General features: G+C 41.1%; 1 protein-coding gene across 1 annotated transcript in view; it reads left to right on the top strand.

Annotated features, from left to right (window-relative positions):
• LOC121002532 overlaps positions 1-21,817 on the top strand; it is a 283,486-nt gene that overhangs the window by 96,488 nt on the left and 165,181 nt on the right. Inside the window, exon 6 of the mRNA XM_040433977.1 lies at positions 21,381-21,553. Within this exon, the coding sequence (XP_040289911.1) occupies positions 21,381-21,553 (173 nt within the window). The remainder of the gene's footprint in view (positions 1-21,380; positions 21,554-21,817) is intronic.

The raw sequence follows: 21,817 nt of genomic DNA, 5'->3' as shown, positions 1-21,817 counted from the left end.
AATAATAAAATTCGCGAATATTCAACGAATATTCTACAAAATACTCGCAAAATATCACAAATTCGAATATGACCCCTGTTGCTTATCACTAGTCACTACGTGTTGGTGCTCTCTGGATGGGATAGTAAGGTGTGGTGCTCCCCAATGGAAAATAAGTCCAGAGAGTCAGGGTCTGCAATGAACCACTGGGCTTCATTACTGGAGGAATCTCAGGTACAAAACAATACAGGCAAGGCATAGGGCTGGCTTCTCCAGTCTCCTCCCTGGCAGAAGAAGGGTTTGATGCTGAGGAAAGGCCTGAGCTAGCTGTCCCTCTCTCTCTCTCTCTCTTTAGAAGGCTGGTACCCTGGTCAAAAGCTGGGGATCCAGGGTCTGTGGCAGTGTATCCCCATCTCAGCGTCTTCTTCTGGTCACTCAGTAGTCTGGCAAAGGTTTCCTTTTCCAAGCACTGTTCCCAAACTGTAGAACACTAGGGGCTCTGACTGCTCTCCTTATATGCCATTTCTAGCTAGACTGGAACTTTCTAGTGGGAGGGGTGAAGTGGAGAAACTCAGCACAAACAATTGCAAAGTTACCACTCCTGTCTGGTATACAGTCAGGTCCATAAATATTTGGACATCGAAACAATTCTAAATTTTTTGGCTCTATACACCACCACAATGGATTTGAAATGAAACGAACAATATGTGCTTTAACTGCAGACTGTCAGCTTTAATTTGAGGGTATTTACATCCAAATCAAGTGAACGGTGTAGGAATTACAACAGTTTGCATATGTGCCTCCCACTTGTTAAGGGACCAAAAGTAATGGGACAGAATAATAATCATAAATCAAACTTTCACTTTTTAATACTTGGTTGCAAATCCTTTGCAGTCAATTACAGCCTAAAGTCTGGAACGCATAGACATCACCGGACGCTGGGTTTTATCCCTGGTGATGCTCTGCCAAGCCTCTACTGCAACTGTCTTCAGTGGGAATTTTCCCTTCAGTTTTGTCTTCAGCAAGTGAAATGCATGCTTAATTGGATTCAGGTCAGGTGATTGACTTGGCCATTGCATAACCTTCCACTTCTTTCCCTTAAAAAACTCTTTAGTTGCTTTTGCAGTATGCTTTGGGTCATTGTCCATCTGCACTGTGAAGCGCCGTCCAATGAGTTCTGAAGCATTTTGCTGAATATGAGCAGATAATATTGCCCGAAACACTTCAGAATTCATCCTGCTGCTTTTGTCAGCAGTCACATCATCAATAAATACAAGAGAACCAATTCCATTGGCAGCCATACATGCCCACGGCATGACACTACCACCACCATGCTTCACTGATGAGGTGGTATGCTTAGGATCATGAGCAGTTCCTTTCCTTCTTCATACTCTTCTCTTCCCATCACTCTGGTACAAGTTGATCTTGGTCTCATCTGTCCATAGGATGCTGTTCCAGAACGGTGAAGGCTTTTTTAGATGTCGTTTGGCAAATTCTAATCTAGCCTTCCTGTTTTTGAGGCTCACCAATGGTTTACATCTTCTGATGAATCCTCTGTATTCACTCTGGTGAAGTCTTCTCTTTATTGTTGACTTTGACACACATACACCTACCTCCTGGAGAGTGTTCTTGATCTGGCCAACTGTTGTGAAGGGTGTTTTCTTCACCAGGGAAATAATTCTTCGGTCATCCACCACAGTTGTTTTCAGTGGTCTTCCGGGTCTTTTGGTGTTGCTGAGCTCACCGGTGCCTTGCTTCTTTTTAACCGCCTCCGGACCGCCTAACGCACGGATGCGTCCTGGAGGCGGTCGATTCATTCCTCCTGGACGCATCCGTGTGTCATCTCGCGAGACGCGAGATTTCCTGTGAATACGCGCACACAGGCGCGCGCGTTCACAGGATCGGAAGGTAAGCGAGTGGATCTCCAGCCTGCCAGCGGCGATCGTTCGCTGGCAGGCTGGAGATGCGAATTTTTTAACCCCTAACAGGTATATTAGATGTTGTTTTGATAACAGCGTCTAATATACCTGCTACCTGGTCCTCTGGTGGTCCCTTTTGCTTGGATCGACCACCAGAGGACACAGTCACCTCAGTAATAAGTAGCACCAAACACCACTATACTACACCCCCCCTGTCACTTAATAACCCCTTATTAACCCCTGATCACCCCATATAGACTCCCTGATCACACCCCTGTCATTGATCACCCCCTGTCATTGATCACCCCCCTGTAAGGATCCATTCAGAGGTCCGTATGTTTTTTACGGATCCACGGATACATGGATCGGATCCGCAAAACACATACGGACGTCTGAATGGAGCCTTACAGGGGGGTGATTAATGACAGGGGGGTGATCACCCCATATAAACTCCCTGATCACCCCCCTGTCATTGATCACCCCCTTATCATTGATCACCCCCCTGTAAGGCTTCAATCAGACGTCCGTATGTTTTTTTACGGATCCCCGGATACATGGATCGGATCTGCAAAACACATACAGACGTCTGAATGGAGCCTTACAGGGGGGTGATCACCCCATATAGACTCACTGATCACCCCCCTGTCATTGATCACCCCCCTGTCATTGATCACCCCCCTGTAAGGCTCCATTCAGACGTCCGTATGTTTTTTACGGATCCACGGATACATGGTTCGGGTCCACAAAACACATACGGACGTCTGAATGGAGCCTTACAGGGGGGTTATCAATGACAGGGGGGTGATCACCCCATATAGACTCCCTGATCACCCCCCTGTCATTGATCACCCCCCTGTCATTGATCACCCCCCTCTAAGGCTCCATTCAGACGTCCGTATGTTTTTTACGGATCCACGGATACATGGATCGGATCCGCAAAACACATACGGACATCTGAATGGAGCCTTACAGAGGGGTGATCAATGACAGGGGGGTTATCAACCCATATAGACTCCCTGATCACCCCCCTATCATTGATCACCCCCCTGTAAGGCTCCATTCAGATGTCCGTATGTTTTTTACAGATCCACGGATACATGGATCGGATCCGCAAAACACATACGGACATCTGAATGGAGCCTTACAGAAGGGGTGATCAATGACAGGGGGGTGATCACCCCATATAGACTCCCTGATCTCCGCCCTGTCATTGATCACCCCCCTGTCATTGATCACCCCCCTGTAAGGCTCCATTCAGACGTCCGTATGTGTTTTGCGGATCCGTGGATCCGCAAAACACGAACACCGCGGATCCGCAAAACACATACGGACTTCTGAATGTAGACTTACAGGGGGGTGATCAATGACAGGGGGGTGATAACCCTATATACACTCCCTGATCACCCCCCTGTCATTGATCACCCCCCTGTAAGGCTCCATTTAGACATTTTTTTGGCCCAAGTTAGCGGAAATTTATATTTTTTTTTTTCTTACAAAGTCTCATATTCCACTAACTTGTGTCAAAAAATAAAATCTCACATGAACTCTCCATTCCCCTCACGGAATCCAAATGCGTAAACATTTTTAGACGTTTATATTCCAGACTTCTTCTCACGCTTTAGGGCCCCTAAAATGCCAGGGCAGCATAAATACCCTACATGTGACCCCATTTCGGAAAGAAGACAGCCCAAGGTATTTCGTGAGGGGCATATTGAGTCCATGAAAGATTGAAATTTTTGTCCCAAGTTAGCGGAAAGGGAGACTTTGTGAGAAAAAAAATAAAAAAATCAATTTCCGCTAACTTGTGCCAAAAAAAAAAATATTCTATGAACTCGCCATGCCCCTCATTGAATACCTTGGGGTGTCTTCTTTCCAAAATGGGGTCACATGTGGGGTATTTATACTGCCCTGGCATTTTAGGGTCCCTAAAGCGTGAGAAGAAGTCTGGGATCCAAATGTCTAAAAATGCCCTCATAAAAGGAATTTGGGCCCCTTTGCGCATCTAGGCTGCAAAAAAGTGTCACACATCTGGTATCGCTGTACTCAGGAGAAGTTGGGCAATGTGTTTTGGGGTTGTCATTTTACATATACCCATGCTAGGTGAGATAAATATCTTGGTCAAATGCCAACTTTGTATAAAAAAAATGGGAAAAGTTGTCTTTTGCCGAGATATTTCTCTCACCCAGCATGGGTATATGTAAAAAGACACCCCAAAACACATTTCCCTACTTCTTCTGAGTACGGCGATACCAGATGTGTGACACTTTTTTGCAGCCTAGGTGGGCAAAGGGGCCCACATTCCAAAGAGCACCTTTCGGATTTCACCGGCCATTTTTTACAGATTTTGATTTCAAACTAGTTCTCACGCATTAGGGCCCCTAAAATGCCAGGGCAGTATAACTACCCCACAAGTGACCCTATTTTGGAAAGAAGACACCCCAAGGTATTCCGTGAGGGGCATGGCGAGTTCCTAGAATGTTTTATTTTTTGTCACAAGTTAGCGGAAAATGATGATTTTTTTTTTCTTTTTTCTTACAAAGTCTCCTATTCCACTAACTTGTGACAAAAAATAAAAACTTCCATGAACTCACTATGCCCATCACGAAATACCTTGGGGTGTCTTCTTTCCAAAATGGGGTCACTTGTGGGGTAGTTATACTGCCCTGGCATTCTAGGGGCCCTAATGTGTGGTAAGTAGTTTGAAATCAAAATGTGTAAAAAATGACCTATGAAATCCTAAAGGTGCTCTTTGGAATGTGAGCCCCTTTGCCCACCTAGGCTGCAAAAAAGTGTCACACATCTGGTATCGCCGTACTCAGGAGAAGTTGGACAATGTGTTTAGAGCTGTCATTTTACATATACCCATGCTGGGTGAGAGAAATATCTCGGTCAAATGCCAACTTTGTATAAAGAAAATGGGAAAAGTTGTCTTTTGCCAAGATATTTCTCTCACCCAGCATGGGTATATGTAAAATGACACCCCAAAAAACATTCCCCAACTTCTCCTGAATACGGCAATACCAGATGTGTGACACTTTTTTGCAGCCTAGGTGGGCAAAGGGGCCCACATTCCAAAGAGCACCTTTAGGATTTCACAGGTCATTTTTTACACATTTTGATTTCAAACTACTTACCACACATTAGGGCCCCTAGAATGCCAGGGCAGTATAACTACCCCACAAGTGACCCCATTTTGGAAATAAGACACCCCAAGGTATTTCGTAATGGGCATAGTGAGTTCATGGAAGTTTTTATTTTTTGTCACAAGTTAGTGGAATATGAGACTTTGTAAGAAAAAAAAATAAATCATCATTTTCCGCTAACTTGTGACAAAAAATAAAAAGTTCTATGAACTCACTATGCCCATCAGCGAATACCTTAGGGTGTCTACTTTCCGAAATGGGGTCATTTGTGGGGTGTTTCTACTGTCTGGCCATTGTAGAACCTCAGGAAACATGACAGGTGCTCAGAAAGTCAGAGCTGCTTCAAAAAGTGGAAATTCACATTTTTGTACCATAGTTTGTAAACGCTATAACTTTTACCCAAACCATTTTTTTTTTTACCCAAACATTTTTTTTTTATCAAAGACATGTAGAACAATAAATTTAGAGAAAAATTTATATATGGATGTCGTTTTTTTTTGAAAAATTTTACAACTGAAAATGAAAAATGTCATTTTTTTGCAAAAATTTTGTTAAATTTCGATTAATAACAAAAAAATTAAAAATGTCAGCAGCAATAAAATACCACCAAATGAAAGCTCTATTAGTGAGAAGAAAAGGAGGTAAAATTCATTTGGGTGGTAAGTTGCATGACCGAGCAATAAACAGTGAAAGTAGTGTAGTGCAGAAGTGTAAAAAGTGGCCTGGTCATTAACCCCTTAAGGACCGGGCTCATTTTCACCTTAAGGACCAGGCTCATTTTCACCTTAAGGACCAGGCCATTTTTTGCAAATCTGACCAGTGTCACTTTAAGTGCTCATAACTTTAAAACGCTTTGACTTACCCAGGCCGTTCTGAGATTGTTTTTTCGTCACATATTGTACTTCATGACACTGCTAAAATTGGGTCAAAAAAGTTAATTTTTTTGCATAAAAAAATACAATTTTTACCGTAAATTTTGAAAAATTAGCAAATTTCAAATTTTCAGTTTCTCTACCTCTGTAATACATAGTAATACCCCCAAAAATTGTGATGACTTTACATTCCCCATATGTCTACTTCATGCTTGAATTGTTTTGGGAATGATATTTTATTTTTTGGGGATGTTATAAGGCTTAGAAGTTTAGAAGCAAATCTTGAAATTTTTCAGAAATTTACAAAAACTAAATTTTTAGCGACCAGTTCAGGTCTGAAGTCACTTTGCGAGGCTTACATAATAGAAACCACCCAAAAATGACCCCATCTAAGAAACTACACCCCTCAAGGTATTCAAAACTGATTTTGCATACATTGTTAACCCTTTAGGTGTTGCACAAGAGTTATTGGCAAATGGGGAGGAAATTTGAGAATTTCATATTTTTGTCAAATTTTTCATTTTAACCCATTTTTTCCACTAACAAACCAAGGGTTAACAGCCAAACAAGACTGTATCTTTATTGCCCTGACTCTGCCGTTTACAGAAACACCCAATATGTGGCCGTAAACTACTGTACGGCCACACAGCGGGGCGTAGAGTGAAAGGTGCACCATATGGTTTTTGGAAGGCTGATTTTTATGGACTGGTTTTTTGACACCATGTCCCATTTGAAGCCCCCTGATGCACCCCAAGAGGAGAAACTCCCTAAAAGTGACCCCATCTAAGAAACTACACCCCTCAAGGTATTCAAAACTGATTTTACATACGTCGTTAACCCTTTAGGTGTTGCACAAGAGTTATTGGCAAATGGGGATGAAATTTGAGAATTTCATTTTTTTGCCTAATTTTCAATTTTAACCCATTTTTTCCACTAACAAAGCAAGGGTTAACAGCCAAACAAGATTGTATCTTTATTGCCCTGACTCTGCCGTTTACAGAAACACCCCATATGTGGCCGTAAACTACTGTACGGCCACACAGCGGGGCGTAGAGTGAAAGGTGCACCATATGGTTTTTGGAAGGCTGATTTTTATGGACTGGTTTTTTGACACCATGTCCCATTTGAAGCCCCCTGATGCACCCCAAGAGGAGAAACTCCCTAAAAGTGACCCCATCTAAGAAACTACACCCCTCAAGGTATTCAAAACTGATTTTACATACGTCATTAACCCTTTAGGTGTTGCACAAGAGTTATTGGCAAATGGGGATGAAATTTGAGAATTTCATTTTTTTGCCTAATTTTCAATTTTAACCCATTTTTTCCACTAACAAAGCAAGGGTTAACAGCCAAACAAGATTGTATCTTTATTGCCCTGACTCTGCCGTTTACAGAAACACCCCATATGTGGCCGTAAACTACTGTACGGGCACACAGTAGGGCGTAGAGTGAAAGGTGCGCGGTTTGGTTTTTGGAAGCCAGATTTTGCTGGACTGGTTTTTTGACACCATGTCCCATTTGAAGCCCCCCTGATGCACCCCTAGAGTAGAAACTCCATAAAAGTGACCCCATCTAAGAAACTACACCCCTCAAGCTATTCAAAACTGATTTTACAAACTTTGTTAACCCTTTAGGTGTTGCACAAGATTTAATGGAAAATAGAGACACAATTTCAAAATTTCACATTTTTGGCAGATTTTCCATTTTAATATTTTTTTTCCAGTTACAAAGCAAGGGTTAACAGCCAAACAAAACTCAATATTTATGGCCCTAATTCTGTAGTTTACAGAAACACCCCATATGTGGTCGTAAACCGCTGTACGGGCACACGGCAGGGCGCAGAAGGAAAGGAATTCCATACGGTTTTTGGAAGGCAGGTTTTGCTGGACTGTTTTTTTTGACACCATGTCCCATTTGAAGCCCCCCTGATGCACCCCTAGAGTAGAAACTCCAAAAAAGTGACCCCATTTTAGAAACTACGGGATAGGGTGGCAGTTTTGTTGGTACTAGTTTAGGGTACATATGATTTTTGGTTGCTCTATATTACACTTTTTGTGCAGCAAGGTAACAAGAAATAGCTTTTTTGGCACGTTTTTTTTTTTTGTTATTTACAACATTCATCTGACAGGTTAGATTATGTGGTATTTTTATAGAGCAGGTTGTCGCGGACGCGGCGATACCTAATATGTATACATTTTTTTTTATTTATGTAAGTTTTATACAATAACTTCATTTTTAAAACCAAAAAAATGTTTTAGTGTCTCCATATTCTAAGAGCCATAGTTTTTTCAGTTTTTGGGCGATTATCTTGAGTAGGGTCTCATTTTTTGCGGGATGAGATGACGGTTTGATTGGCACTATTTTGGGGTGCATATGATTTTTTGATCGCTTGCTATTACACTTTTTGTGACGTAAGATGGCAAAAAATGGCTTTTTTTACACTGTTTTTATTTTTATTTTTTTACGGTGGTCATCTGAGGGGTTAGGTCATGTGATATTTTTATAGAGCCGGTCGATACGGACGCGGCGATACCTAATATGTATACTTTTTTTTTATTTATGTAAGTTTTACAGAATGAGTTCATTTTTTAAAAAAAAAAAATCATGTTTTAGTGTCTCCATAGTCTAAGAGCCATAGTTTTTTCAGCTTTTGGGCGATTATCTTGAGTAGGGTCTCATTTTTTGCGGGATGAGATGACGGTTTGATTGGTACTATTTTGGCATACATGCGACTTTCTTGATCACTTTTATTACTTTTTTTGGGAAGTAAGGTGGGCAAAATTTCAATTTTCTCATAGTTTTTATTTTTTTATTTTTATGGCGTTCACCGTGCGGGGAAAGTAACATGACCATTTTATAGATCAGGTCGTTACGGACGCGGCGATACCTAATATGTGTAGTTTATTTTATTTTTTTAATTTTTATTCAGTGATAAATGTTTTTTTTTTTATCTTAACTTTTTTCACTTTTTTTTACATTTTTGTGACCCAGACCCACTTGGTTCTGGAAGATCCAGTGGGTCTGGTGTCTGTATAATACAGTACAGAACAATATATATTGTTCTGTACTGTATTTTACTTACACTGAACAGATCTGTGCTTTTAGCACAGATCTGTTCAGCACCATGGACAGCAGGACGCCTGAGCAGGCGTCCTGTTGCCATGGGAACCCTCCCCGTCTGCTCAGAACTTCGCAGACGGGGAAGGGTAAGGACGGGGCTGAGGGGGGCTCTCTGGGGGCTCTCTCCCTCTCCATCGGGGGGCTGCAAAGCCACAGCAGCCCCCCGATGGAGAGGGAGGGAGCTCCCTGACCGATGACAGTTAACTTTTTCCATACAGCGGTCCGTACGGACCGCGGTATGGAAAGGGTTAAACGGCTGACATCTTCACAGATGTCAGCCGTTTATACCAGGGTGCCAGCAATGTGCTGGCACCCTGGTATACCCACTAGAAGCCAACGATCGTTCATGGGGAGGCGGGCGGGGGATCGCGATCCCGCCTGCCGCACCGCCCGCCTCCCGCAACGCCCCCACCGCCTGCGACACCCCCCCCGCACCACCCTCCGGCATAAAATCGTGCAGGGGTGCAGGGGGGGGTGAAAAATAATGATTTTAGCCACTCTAAAGTTTCTGATCCCCGCGGTCAGGGACCGCGGCGATCAGAAACTGCAAAAAGCGCAGCAAACCGCAGGTCTGAATTGACCTGCGGTTTTCTGCGATCGCCGATACGGGGGGGTCAAATGACCCCCCCCTGCATTGTTACGGGATGCCGGCTGAATGATTTCAGCCGAAATCCCGTTCCGATTAACCCCTGCGGCGCCGGAGTTCCGATTTTAAGTCAGGACGTACCGGTACGTCCTCGGTCCTTAAGGACTCGGGAAATAGGGCGTACCGGTACGTCCTAGGTCCTTAAGGACTCGGGAAATAGGGCGTACCGGTACGTCCTAGGTCCTTAAGGGGTTAAGAGTGTTTAAGCTAGGGGGGCTGAAGTGGTTAAGAATGTTCCAAACAGTTGTTTTGGCCACGCGTAATGTTTTTGCTATCTCTCTGATGGGTTTGTTGTGTTTTTTCAGCCCAATGATGGCTTGCTTCACTGATTGTAACAGCTCTTTGGATCTCATCTTGAGAGTTGACAGCAACAGATTCCAAATGCAAATAGCACACTTGAAATGAACTCTGTACCTTTTATCTGCTTATTGTATTTGGGATAATGAGGGAATAACACACACCTGGCCATGGAACAACTGATAATCCAATTGTCCCATTACTTTTGGTTCCTAACAAGTGGGAGGCACATATGCAAACTGTTGTAATTCCTTCACCGTTCACCTGATTTGGATGTAAATACCCTCAAATTAAAGCTGACAGTCTGCAGTTAAAGCACATTTTGTTAGTTTCATTTCAAATTGATTGTGGTGGTGTATAGAGCCAAAAATGTTAGAATTGTGTCGACGTCCCAATATTTATTGACCTGACTGTAGACTTACATTTGAGCGAGCTTCAATGATACTTAAAGGCAATGACACAGCAGTTTTTTTCCAGACAAAAACAAGTTTCCAGACATATCAGCTAAAACCAGACATTTAAAAGGTCAGTCTGTCTGGTTTTGGTGGTAAAAAAGTCAGGCTTTTTCCCTCCAAAACATGTTCTTCTTTAAACCCTATGGCAGCTATGGAAAATTGCCGGCTTCTTTTTCAAAGTCCCAAAAGTCTTTCAGTATTCATTAACCCTTTCCACAGAGCCTTGCAAATACAGTGCAAATGAACAAAATGTATATCACAACACATACAGTTGCAAGAAAAAGTATGTGAACCCTTTGGAATGATATGGATTTCTGCACAAATTGGTCATAAAATGTGATCTGATCTTCATCTAAGTCACAACAATAGATAATCACAGTCTGTTTAAACTAATAACACACAAAGAATTAAATGTTACCATGTTTTTATTGAACACACCATGCAAACATTTACAGTGCAGGTGGAAAAAGTATGTGAACCCTTGGATTTAATAACTGGTTGAACCTCCTTTGGCAGCAATAACTTCAACCAAACGTTTCCTGTAGTTGCAGATCAGACGTGCACAACGGTCAGGAATAATTCTTGACCATTCCTCTTTACAGAACTGTTTCAGTTCAGCAATATTCTTGGGATGTCTGGTATGAATCGCTTTCTTGAGGTCATGCCACAGCATCTCAAGCGGGTTGAGGTCAGGACTCTGACTGGGCCTCTCCAGAAGGTGTATTTTCTTCTGTTTAAGCCATTCTGTTGTTGATTTACTTCTATGATTTGGGTCGTTGTCCTGTTGCAACACTCATCTTCTGTTGAGCTTCAGCTGGTGGACAGATGGCCTTAAATTCTCCTGCAAAATGTCTTGATAAACTTGGGAATTAATTTTTCCTTCGATGATAGCAATCCGTCCAGGCCCTGACGCAGAAAAGCAGCCCAAAACCATGATGCCCCCACCACCATACTTCACAGTTGGGATGAAGTTTTGATGTTGGTGTGCTGTGCCTCTTTTTCTCCACACATAGTGTTGTGTGTTTATTCCAAACAACTCAACTTTGGTTTCATCAGTCCACAGAATATTTTGCCAGTACTGCTTTGGAACATCCAGGTGCTCTTGTGCAAACTGTAAATGTGCAGGAATGTTTTTTTTTTTGGAAAGCAGTGCCTTCCTCTGTGATATCCTCCCATGAAATCCTTCTTGTTTAGTGTTTTACGTATCGTAGATTTGCTATCAGGGATGTTAGCATATGCCAGAGACTTTTGTAAGTCTTTAGCTGACACTCTAGGATTCTTCTTCACCTCATTGAGCAGTCTGTGCTGTGCTCTTGCAGTTATCTTTACAGGACAGCCACTCCTAGTGAGAGTAGCAGCAGTGCTGAACTTTCTCCATTTATAGACAATTTGTCTTACCGTGGACTGATGAACAGCAAGGCTTTTGGAGATAATTTTTATAACCCTTTTAAGCTTTATGCAAGTCAGCAATTCTTAATCGTAGGTCTTCAGAGAGCTCTTTTGTGCGAGGCATCATTCACATCAGGCAATGCTTCTTGTGAAAAGCAAACCCAGAACTGGTGTGTGTTTTTTTATAGGGCAGGGCAGCTGTAACCAACACCTCCAATCTCATCTCATTGATTGGACTCCAGTTGGCTGATACCTCACTCCAATTAGCTCTTGGAGATTTCATTAGTCTAGGAGTTCACATACTTTTTCCACCTGCACTGTGAATGTTTATATGGTGTGTTCAATAAAAACATGGTAACATTTAATTATTTGTGTGTTATTAGTTTAAGCAGACTGTGATTGTCTATTGTTGCGACTTAGATGAAGATCAGATCACATTTTATGACCAATTTGTGCAGAAGTCCATATAATTCCAAAGGGTTCACATACTTTTTCTTGCAACTGTATATAATGTAGTTACACAATATTAATCAGTGGACGTTAACCCTTTCAAGTGAAATAAAGTAACTTTGCTTAGGGGAAATAGGCAAATGTCCACAAATGTCCAGACTTTACAGTACCCCTGCTCCAGGGCACTACACAATCAGCATGATTGCTCTTAAAGGGAATCTGTTACCATGATTTTGGATTAAGCTGCAGCAATACATGTATAGTACTGTAGATAAAGAGTCCAAATCACAATTTTTCTTTAATTTGCCTATTGCCCTTGTTCCCCCACTGTCAGCACTCAGAGCTGCATTGAAATACCTTGTAAAGACTGCCATGCATGTGCTCACAAGTTCTCTCCATTATGTTAGCACATTAATTCAGACTATATAATTCAGCACTACTTTGAATGCTGACAGGGAGAGAGAGGGGGGCATTAGAAAAATAAAAAATAGTGATGTTGACTCCTTATGTACAGTACTACTGATGTATCACTGCAGATAATAGTCTGGAATCGTGGTGACAGATCCCCCTTAAACCTCCTTGTTCAATACTGATTACAATGCTAACAAAGGGCAGAAGGCTCTCTTTTTTAAGTCACTGTCTTGGCATCTCCATCACTGGTGTTGGTGGTTTTCAATTAACATCTCTTGGTCTAACAAAGGTCTCTAGGGACTTAATAATACTTATGCCATAACTACATGCAACCCATACAATTATATAACCGTATTTATTAAAAGGATTGTCTTCTTTCCTATATTGATGACCTATCCTCAGGCTAGGTCATCCATATCAGGTCGGCAGGGGTCCAACTTCCTTCACCCCCACCGATCAGCTGTTTGAAGAGAACACAGCACTTTTTATGTTTTCAGTAGACTCATCTTTATGCACCTACTTACTGTATGCACACTTACATGTATAAAGTATAATTTATTGGGCTGGAGCCACTTATGATTGGTTCAGGACGAGAGCAAAGAGATAGATTAGAAAGAGACAATTGCCTGCTCACAGTCTTTTACAAAAAATTGTTATGTACTTAAGAGACACAACATACATCTCACCTCATATGTTTTATAATTCAATGTGAAATGTATGAGTGGTGCAAGATAAGTCATCATAGTTTTTTCCATGTGCAGTACATAAGAACTGAATATATAAATTCATGGAAAGATAGTCTAGACATAGAAAAGTCTTCCTTACAATGATAAGATGGAATCAATTAAAATTTTAAAGAACAGAATTGTGAGGAAGTATATTATGTAACTAATGACAACACATTTTGAGTAATCATGTGACAATATTTCCTCATTTCCTCTTATAGTCACAAGATGTAGAAAATCAATGGTTTCTTTTCATCTAAAAAAAGTAATCTCCAAATCTCTGCAACTTGTGACTGATGATAAAATCAAAGGCTTGCTTGATGACATCACATGGTTGGAAATCACAACTTGTCACTTAGTTAAATGGAACAAAAAAAGAATATTTCAAAGGTCAAATATTGTAGTCTGCTTATTATCAAGTATTTTTTGTCTGCAGAAGGAACATAAAAGTTATCTGACCCTGTTACCTCTGTTTATCTAAAAAAAAAAAAACATTCTATAGATCTGGAGTCTATAAAGAGATCACGAAGGAAACAAACATAGTTTTCATTGCAGATGGACAATTGCACATTAACAAGTGTGTTACATAGAAGCATTAGTAAAGGAATTGAAGTTGTCTATGGTGCAGAACAACCAAAGTAATGTTTGACACCTTTAGTTCCCATATGATAGTTGTAGAGTCTCAAAAACATAACTGTAACCAGAGCCCAACTACAAAAATGAATTTATTATTTTAGCAAGAACTCAGTTATCTATCAGTGGGGCAGGATTCAGAGACTCAGTAGTTGTCTACCACTAGAAGTTTAAAAAAACAGGCCAAAGGCTGGCAATGTTCTACAATAAAAAAAGATCCTATACTTACCTGCTCAGTCCCCCTCTGCTCCAGGTCGAGCTTTGTTTGTCTGACTGCAGCAGAGACATAACCATATACCTCACCTGACAACAAAACTATTAGGTAGGAGATTGTACAACAGGAGAACTACTGCTCACGACACTTTCCCTGTGGGAGGTTTGACTAAACCAATCAATACAGTACACATATTTGCTGAATAAAATAATCTTGAAAACTACACTCCCCAATATTGAAATTGAAACACCAAGAAGGACAAGCCTTAGGATATGCAAATTGAGTAAGTAGCAAATGTCAGTAAAATCTGCAAATGATCAAATTTTCAAGCACCTAGCTCCAATCTGTGGCATTTGGGAAAGGCATAAAAACCAGATTGAAAGCAAAATGTTTTTATCTACATGAAAGCTTTAAAATTGGAACAAGTCATGTGGGATGATTGTGCAATGCCTCCGGTTCGTTGACGTGCCAGTTATCCCCACTTATCAAAAACTAAGAGGGACAGAATCCCTAAACTGAGAGACCTTGGTTTAGCACTCCAGAAGATCATTATGTACCTATGCTGAGATGTTAGCACTGTTAAAGGTTGTGTGTCTTGGTGGTTGGGAGAATAACAATTAACTAGAATGACAGCAAGAAGTGCACAGAGGCGAAGCTCTGCACAGACAGATCGTCTGATTAGAAGAATGATGTGTAGTACTACATTCTGTACTGCTAGTGAAATTGGACATCACATCCCAAACCTAGGGTGACAGTGTGTACTCAAACCATAAGAAGGTGTTTGCACAACACTAAGCTATGAGCCAGATGTCCAGCTACACATGTCTTACTGACCTCACGCCACCGTTCTCAAAGGCTATCATGGTGCATAGCAAGATGGCAATGAAGGCTGGAACTGAGGTCTCTCCTCTTCAGTGATTAATTTTGCTTTTGTCTTGGACATAATGATAGCCAGAGATTGGTCTGAAGACTATGTGGGCAACCCCATGAAAAGGCTTTCACAGGGGAAAGTCACACTGGTGCTAATCCTGGGATGATGGTGTGGGGTGGCATAATGTACAGTACCTAGACCCCTCTAGTCTTCATTTTAAGTTCACTAACAGCCCGGTATTACATTGATTTGGTCATAGAACCTGTTGTACAGCCATTTCTCCAAAGTGTCTCAGAAGCCATATTTCAGTAGAACAATGCCAGGTCACATGTTGCTTGTGCTACTGTGAGCAGCCTGCATGGCTTACACAGGCTACCATGGCCTGCAGCTTCTCTGGAATTGTCTCCCATCAAGCATATGTAGGACTTCATTGATTGGCTATTGCAAAGGGAGCTGCCAGCAGTGGATCTTGATGATTTATGTGCCCAAATGCATTCAGCATGACAGAACATTCCTTAGACAACCATTAATACCGTCATTGCTAGCATGTCAAGGCATGTAAGTTCATGTATTTCTGCTGGTGCCGCGTATACTCAACACTGAATAAATTGAGGTTTTTGAATATTTTGTTTCCATTTTTTATCATTTGCATCTCATTAACATGTCTATCGATCTTGTGATTTCCATAATTCCACGGCTTTTACTTCTTGGTGTTGCAATTTCAATGTTGAGGAGCATAGCTGCATTGTTACAGACTACCAACCTCCCTTTACCAAAGTGAAACAGTGTTCTTACATCCATTTTTACCTGTAGATGAGCAAATACCTCTCAATAAAACTGATGTAGAATGTTGACCATAAGGGGAAACTCAAAGTTCACCAATTGCAAATTCTAAGAAGTCTCCAGCAGTGAGTGATGATGATGTTTTCTCCATGTACATGATTTACATTGCCCTTATAATGTCAAGAAATATGTAATCCTGCATTTTAATTCATATTTGCTGGAATAAAAGCAACAAGACATATTGCTGCCATTTTGTCTCCTTAAATGCTATAACAAATACACGTTGCTGCTTTTATAATATGTGACATTTTAGAAGCTTAATTGCCTGCAGTGCAATTATATTTAAGTGCAGTTTCCGTCTTAATTTAAAGTGTGCAGTGTATTAAAGAACTAGGTTGGCATTTTCCGGCACTAACACTGTGACTGACAGAAACCGAAAAAAGGAGAGACTGAGAGATTCAACACAACACATAGCAAATGTGAAGCTAAGGATAACATGAGGGGAGCTGGAGTTGTGCTCTGTCTGTAGTACACTGTGCAGTATGACTGAGATTCGGCAACTATGTATTAGGAAGTTAGTTAAAACTGGAGATGTGTCATTACCCCCTCTCCCCCTTTCAAGTAGATGCACTCCAATAAAATAAAGCAGAATATATACAGATTCCCTGTGGTTCCCTTGTCAGCCCAAAAAAGAAACAGATTCTTTGACAAAAGCCTGAGATGGCATTATTATTTTTTGCTGATATATGTACAATCGATTTAGATTCCACACAGCCCTACACAATTTTTAACAAGTTCAGTTATATTATAAAGGGTTCTGTCATCTAAACAGACATCCACTTAAAGGGATTGTCAATTTCTTTCATATATGGCTCACAACGGCTTAGGCCCCTTTCACACGAGCGAGTATTCCGCGCGGATGCGATGCGAGAGGTGAACGCATTGCACCCGCACTGAATACCGACCCATTCATTTCTATGGGGCTGTTCACATGAGCTGTTCACATCACTTTTGCGTTGCGTGAAAATCGCAGCATGCTCCTCTTTTTGCGTTTTTCACGTAACGCAGGCCCCATAGAAATGAATGGGGTTGCGTGAAAATCACAAGCATCCGCAAGCAAGTGCGGATGCGGTGCGATTTTCACGCACGGTTGCTAGGAGACGATCGGGATGGAGACCCGATCATTATTATTTTCCCTTATAACATGGTTATAAGGGAAAATAATAGCATTCTGAATACAGAATGCAGAGTAAAACATCGCTGCAGGGGTTAAAAAAAATAAAATAAAATTTAACTCACCTTAGTCACCTTGATAGCGCAGCCGGCATCTCCTTCTGTATTCTTTCTTTAGGACCTGGGTAAAGGACCTTTGAGGACGTCACTCCGGTCATCACATGGTACGTCACATGATCTTTTACCATGGTGATGGATCATGTGATGACCGGAATGACGTCACCAAAGGTCCTGTTGCTGCACAGAGATCAGATGAAGCTAGAAGGAGATGCCGGGTACGCGATCAAGTAGATTAAGGTGAGTTAAATTATTTTTTATTTTTTTTAACCCCACCAGCGCTGTTTTACTATGCATTCTGTATTCAGAATGCTATTATTTTCCCTTATAACCATGTTATAAGGGAAAATAATACAATCTACAGAACACCGATCCCAAGCCCGAACTTCTGTGAAGAAGTTCAGGTTTGGGTACCAAACACGCGCGATTTTTCTCACGCGAGTGCAAAACGCATTACAATGTATTCCCGTAACGCACCCGCACATTTTCCCGTAACGCCCGTGTGAAAGAGGCCTTAAACATAAATAAGAAGTCATATTGGCCCCCCCATCGATATGCCAATTCTACCGCACTGAGACCTCTCTGAGCCCCACTTCTCTCCATATGCTGGTCCTGGCTTGACATACCAGAAATACCAGGAGATACATGCTCAACCAATTTTTGCCAGTGATCCGCCTAAGTCAGTGATTGGCTAAGTAAGCATTTCTATCCATTTCCTGTGAGTGGAACTATTACCAGGAAATGGAGAGCATTTGGGGATTAGTGAGGTGAGTAATGATAATTTTTTTTATTTTTAAAAGGAGTCTGTCACCAACCTGACTGGTTTTAAACTAATCGCATCGTTCAGTGAAAAGCAAAGACATGACACAGATGTTACCTGTGTTTACTTTTTCAAATCCTTATATCACCGAAAAAGTAGTTTTTATGATATGCTAATGAGCCAAAGGGGCGGAGTGTTTGCCACAGGTCCCCCCTGCCTTACTCGTGCCTAACTCCTCCCCTCAGTGTTCTCCGGCCAGCCCTACATCTGTGTGACATCATTTTCCCTGTAGACTAAATCTTGTGCCTTCACACATCACTGACAGGCCCGGGCATGTGCAGTGCTCTACCCACTGTGGTCAGAGGCACAGAGATATGCAGTGTGCAAGCGCTGGTTACTGCTGTCTGCTTGCGCTGCGCCCTTTATGTCACAATGATTTCACACCAATAACCGACGCATTCGCCTTGCATATCTCTAGACCTAGCGGTGGTGTGTGAAAGTGTTTAATTTGGGCTACAGGCAAAAATGATATCACACAGGGCCGGCCGGAGAACACTGAGGGGAGGAGTTAGGCGTGAGTAAGGCAGGGGGGCCCGGGCATTTGCCGAAAACACTCCAACCCTGGGCACTTGCAATGCCTCATTAACATATAATAAAAACGACTTTTTCGGCAATTTGGAGGATCTGAAAAAGTCAACACAGGTAACATCTGTGTCATGTCTTTCTGTCCCGCTGAAAAATGCAATTTGTTTAAAACTGGTCAGGTTGGTGGCAGACTCCCTTTAACCCATACTGGTCAATTTTATTTAAAGAAAAAATATCCCCTCTGGACAAAATATTTTAAAAAAATCAGCATTATCTGAAATAATTTCATTATAGGGAATAGAAAGCTTTTAGTTAAAGACAAGATGAGAATTGTTCTATCTATCCTAATAAAAATCTGTGGGTATAAAGGGCCAGTGTATATCAATTTAATGATCTCAAGATTGGTCTGGTTGGTCTTAAATCTATCCGTATAAACTCAGTTTAAAAGGGTATTCCAGGATTTTCCCTTGGATGGCCTATCTTCAGGATAGGCTATCAATATCTCATCAGTGGGATCCAACACCCTGCACCTCAGCCAATCAGCTGTTTCTGGGTAGCTCTGGCACTGCGTAGTGGATGTTCCTGGTTACTACAACTCGGGAGCAGTGCTGAAGTAACCAGATCTGCCCACTACACAATGGAAAGAGCTGATTAACGGCGCTGCTGGGTGTCGAACTGGACAGATATTGTTAGCCTATGCTAAGGGATTGCCATCACTAGTAAAATCCTGGAATAACCTTTAAGTTCTGAGTTACTGCACTCTGAACACAGATGTTGCTCTATATAAGTCAATGGAGACTCAAAAATTGGATCTGCTTATACAGTTCTGTGAGAAACCTCTGTAAAGGGAACCACTTTTCATGCCTGAAATACATATGTGTCAATGGAATAAACAGCGTGACAAAATAGCTTCTCTGTCTGGTTTCATGTAATACATATAGGGAGTTACTCAACATATACCTAGCTCATACTAAACAAATGCCACATGGCACTTCAGTGGTGCAGTACAAACATCTGTACAGCGTCCTGTACGTTACATTCTTTTTGATATGCAACTGCATAAGGCTAAAATTATACGGTTTTTAATTCTACTACACAGGCGCTTGCACTTTTAGTTCCTGGCGCTGCGGTACCGCAGCGGTATCGCCACCGCTGCTAGTCAAAAGTAATGTGTATGATCTCTCTTAAGGTACTGCGCGATACGCTCCCTACCTGCCTCCACTAACTGTCAGTGCCCAAGAACCCGCAGTATACAGTAGCTCAAATACCCTCAGATTGGTGATTACCTGATTCTGAGTGTTCGTCTGTTTGACTGTCTGTCCTGCGTTTTCTTGGTCTTCTTATAGTGTCACATCCAGAGTGAAGGGAATACAGGAGGCTGGACCCTACTGATTTTACTGATGTTGAGCTTGCCCCGGCCGGTGGCACAGCTCAGTTTGAAAGGGCTGCTTACTCGCGCTCACACGGAGCGCTGTGTGACGTCACAGCAAGAGCTACGGGTGACTAGGAGGACCAAAGTTACTCCAACGTGTTTCGAATAGTACGCTATTCTTCGTCAGGGATGCTTGTTCCGGCTCCTAGTGTTACTTTTAAAGGTCCGTATCTCCTTAGTTGTTTAACCCCTTCATACCTAGTGCATTGAGTTGTCAATTATTCAAAAGCAAATCGTTTGATTTCTGAGTTTAACCCTGAAGGTACTAATGTATTTAGGTTGAAGATCCAGCAGGTCTCTGCTCTGAACATTTTTTTGATGAAATCTCCTCCTCTTTTATCTTTTTTAACCATCTCTATCCCGCTAAATATGGTACCATTGCTGTTTCCCCCATGTTTGTCTTTATAGTGCCTTGAGAGAGGGTGACCTTCATATTTTCTCCCAATATTATAAATGTGCTCCTCTATCCTCTTACTTAGGGTTCTTTTTGTACGCCCTATGTATGTTTTTTTGCATGGGCATATTATAGCATATATTACCCCCTGACTTCTGCAGGTAATATAGTCACGTGTATTATATACAGCTGCGTTTCCTGTCCATTCATTTTTTATCTGGATGTTTATGTGACGTTTCCTGCTTATCTTCAATTTTTTGCAAACCCCACATATACCGCACGGGAAGAAGCCTCCCTGCGGTTTACATTTTGTACCCCCACTTATTGTCTGACTCTCGTTCTTTTAACTCACAAATTTATTTTTTCGGATGTGACAATATAAGAAGACCAAGAAAACGCAGGACAGACAGTCAAACAGACGAACACTCAGAATCAGGTAATCACCAATCTGAGGGTATTTGAGCTACTGTATACTGCGGGTTTTTGGGCACTGACAGTTAGTGGAGGCATGTAGGGAGCGTATCTCGCAGTACCTTAAGAGAGATCATAAAATTATACGGTATTTGTGAAATGCAATTTTTTTTCAGTTTCCCATGTATATTGTTGTAGGTATTACAAAGATCAGCCTGTACGTCTAGTTATTACACAACTTGTTTTAATGTGCTTTAAATATATATGTGTATATTTATATATATATATATATATATATATAATTGTTAATATATATCCAATCATGATAATATAAAGAACACGCACTGAAATTTCTGTATCCATTATATCCATCTACATGTTATATGCATTATAATTTATATTGTATATTATTAATAGTATTATTATAAAAATCTTTACTGTTATCAGCTTTATTCACTCTGTGCAATATATAAATCTGCTGTGATCACATGATTTTGTAGAAATTCTGCCTAATATCGTATTCTGTGTATTGTCTATTCTCTATTTTTCTTTATCAAGTCAACCAACAAAAGAAATGCACATATATCAAAAAATGGCAAAGCATGCAACATTCGTAATATGGGCTGTGTTTTCTGAGCTGGACATGGGGCAGTGGCGATCACATGATTTCTGGTCAATTATGCTCATGATGGCCTTGATGTGGTTTATAAGGCTTTATCTACATTATTGCACTCAGTGGCTTTTCCTTCAGGCTATTTCCATTCCCGTTTTCACGTAAGCATCATTTGTTGGGTTTAAAGTGCACCTGTCTCCAATAATTATAATTTCATGAATCAAAAACATTGCATTGTACACCCTGTCCTTTTTTTTTTATCAAGCTACAGATATTGGGAATTTGCTACATTGTTATTTATAATATATTTATGAAAAATGGTATCTTTATGTTTATTTTATGCTTATATTTAACTACAGAGAAAGAGCATTATAGTTAATAGAGTACTACTTTCTTTTTTCTCTATCATCATCTATCCCCAAAAA

This window comes from Bufo bufo, chromosome 5, assembly GCF_905171765.1.
Source record: "Bufo bufo chromosome 5, aBufBuf1.1, whole genome shotgun sequence".
Taxonomy (NCBI): domain Eukaryota; kingdom Metazoa; phylum Chordata; class Amphibia; order Anura; family Bufonidae; genus Bufo; species Bufo bufo.
The sequence above is the reverse complement of the archived record's forward strand: the minus strand, read 5'-3'. Positions and strand labels throughout refer to the sequence as shown.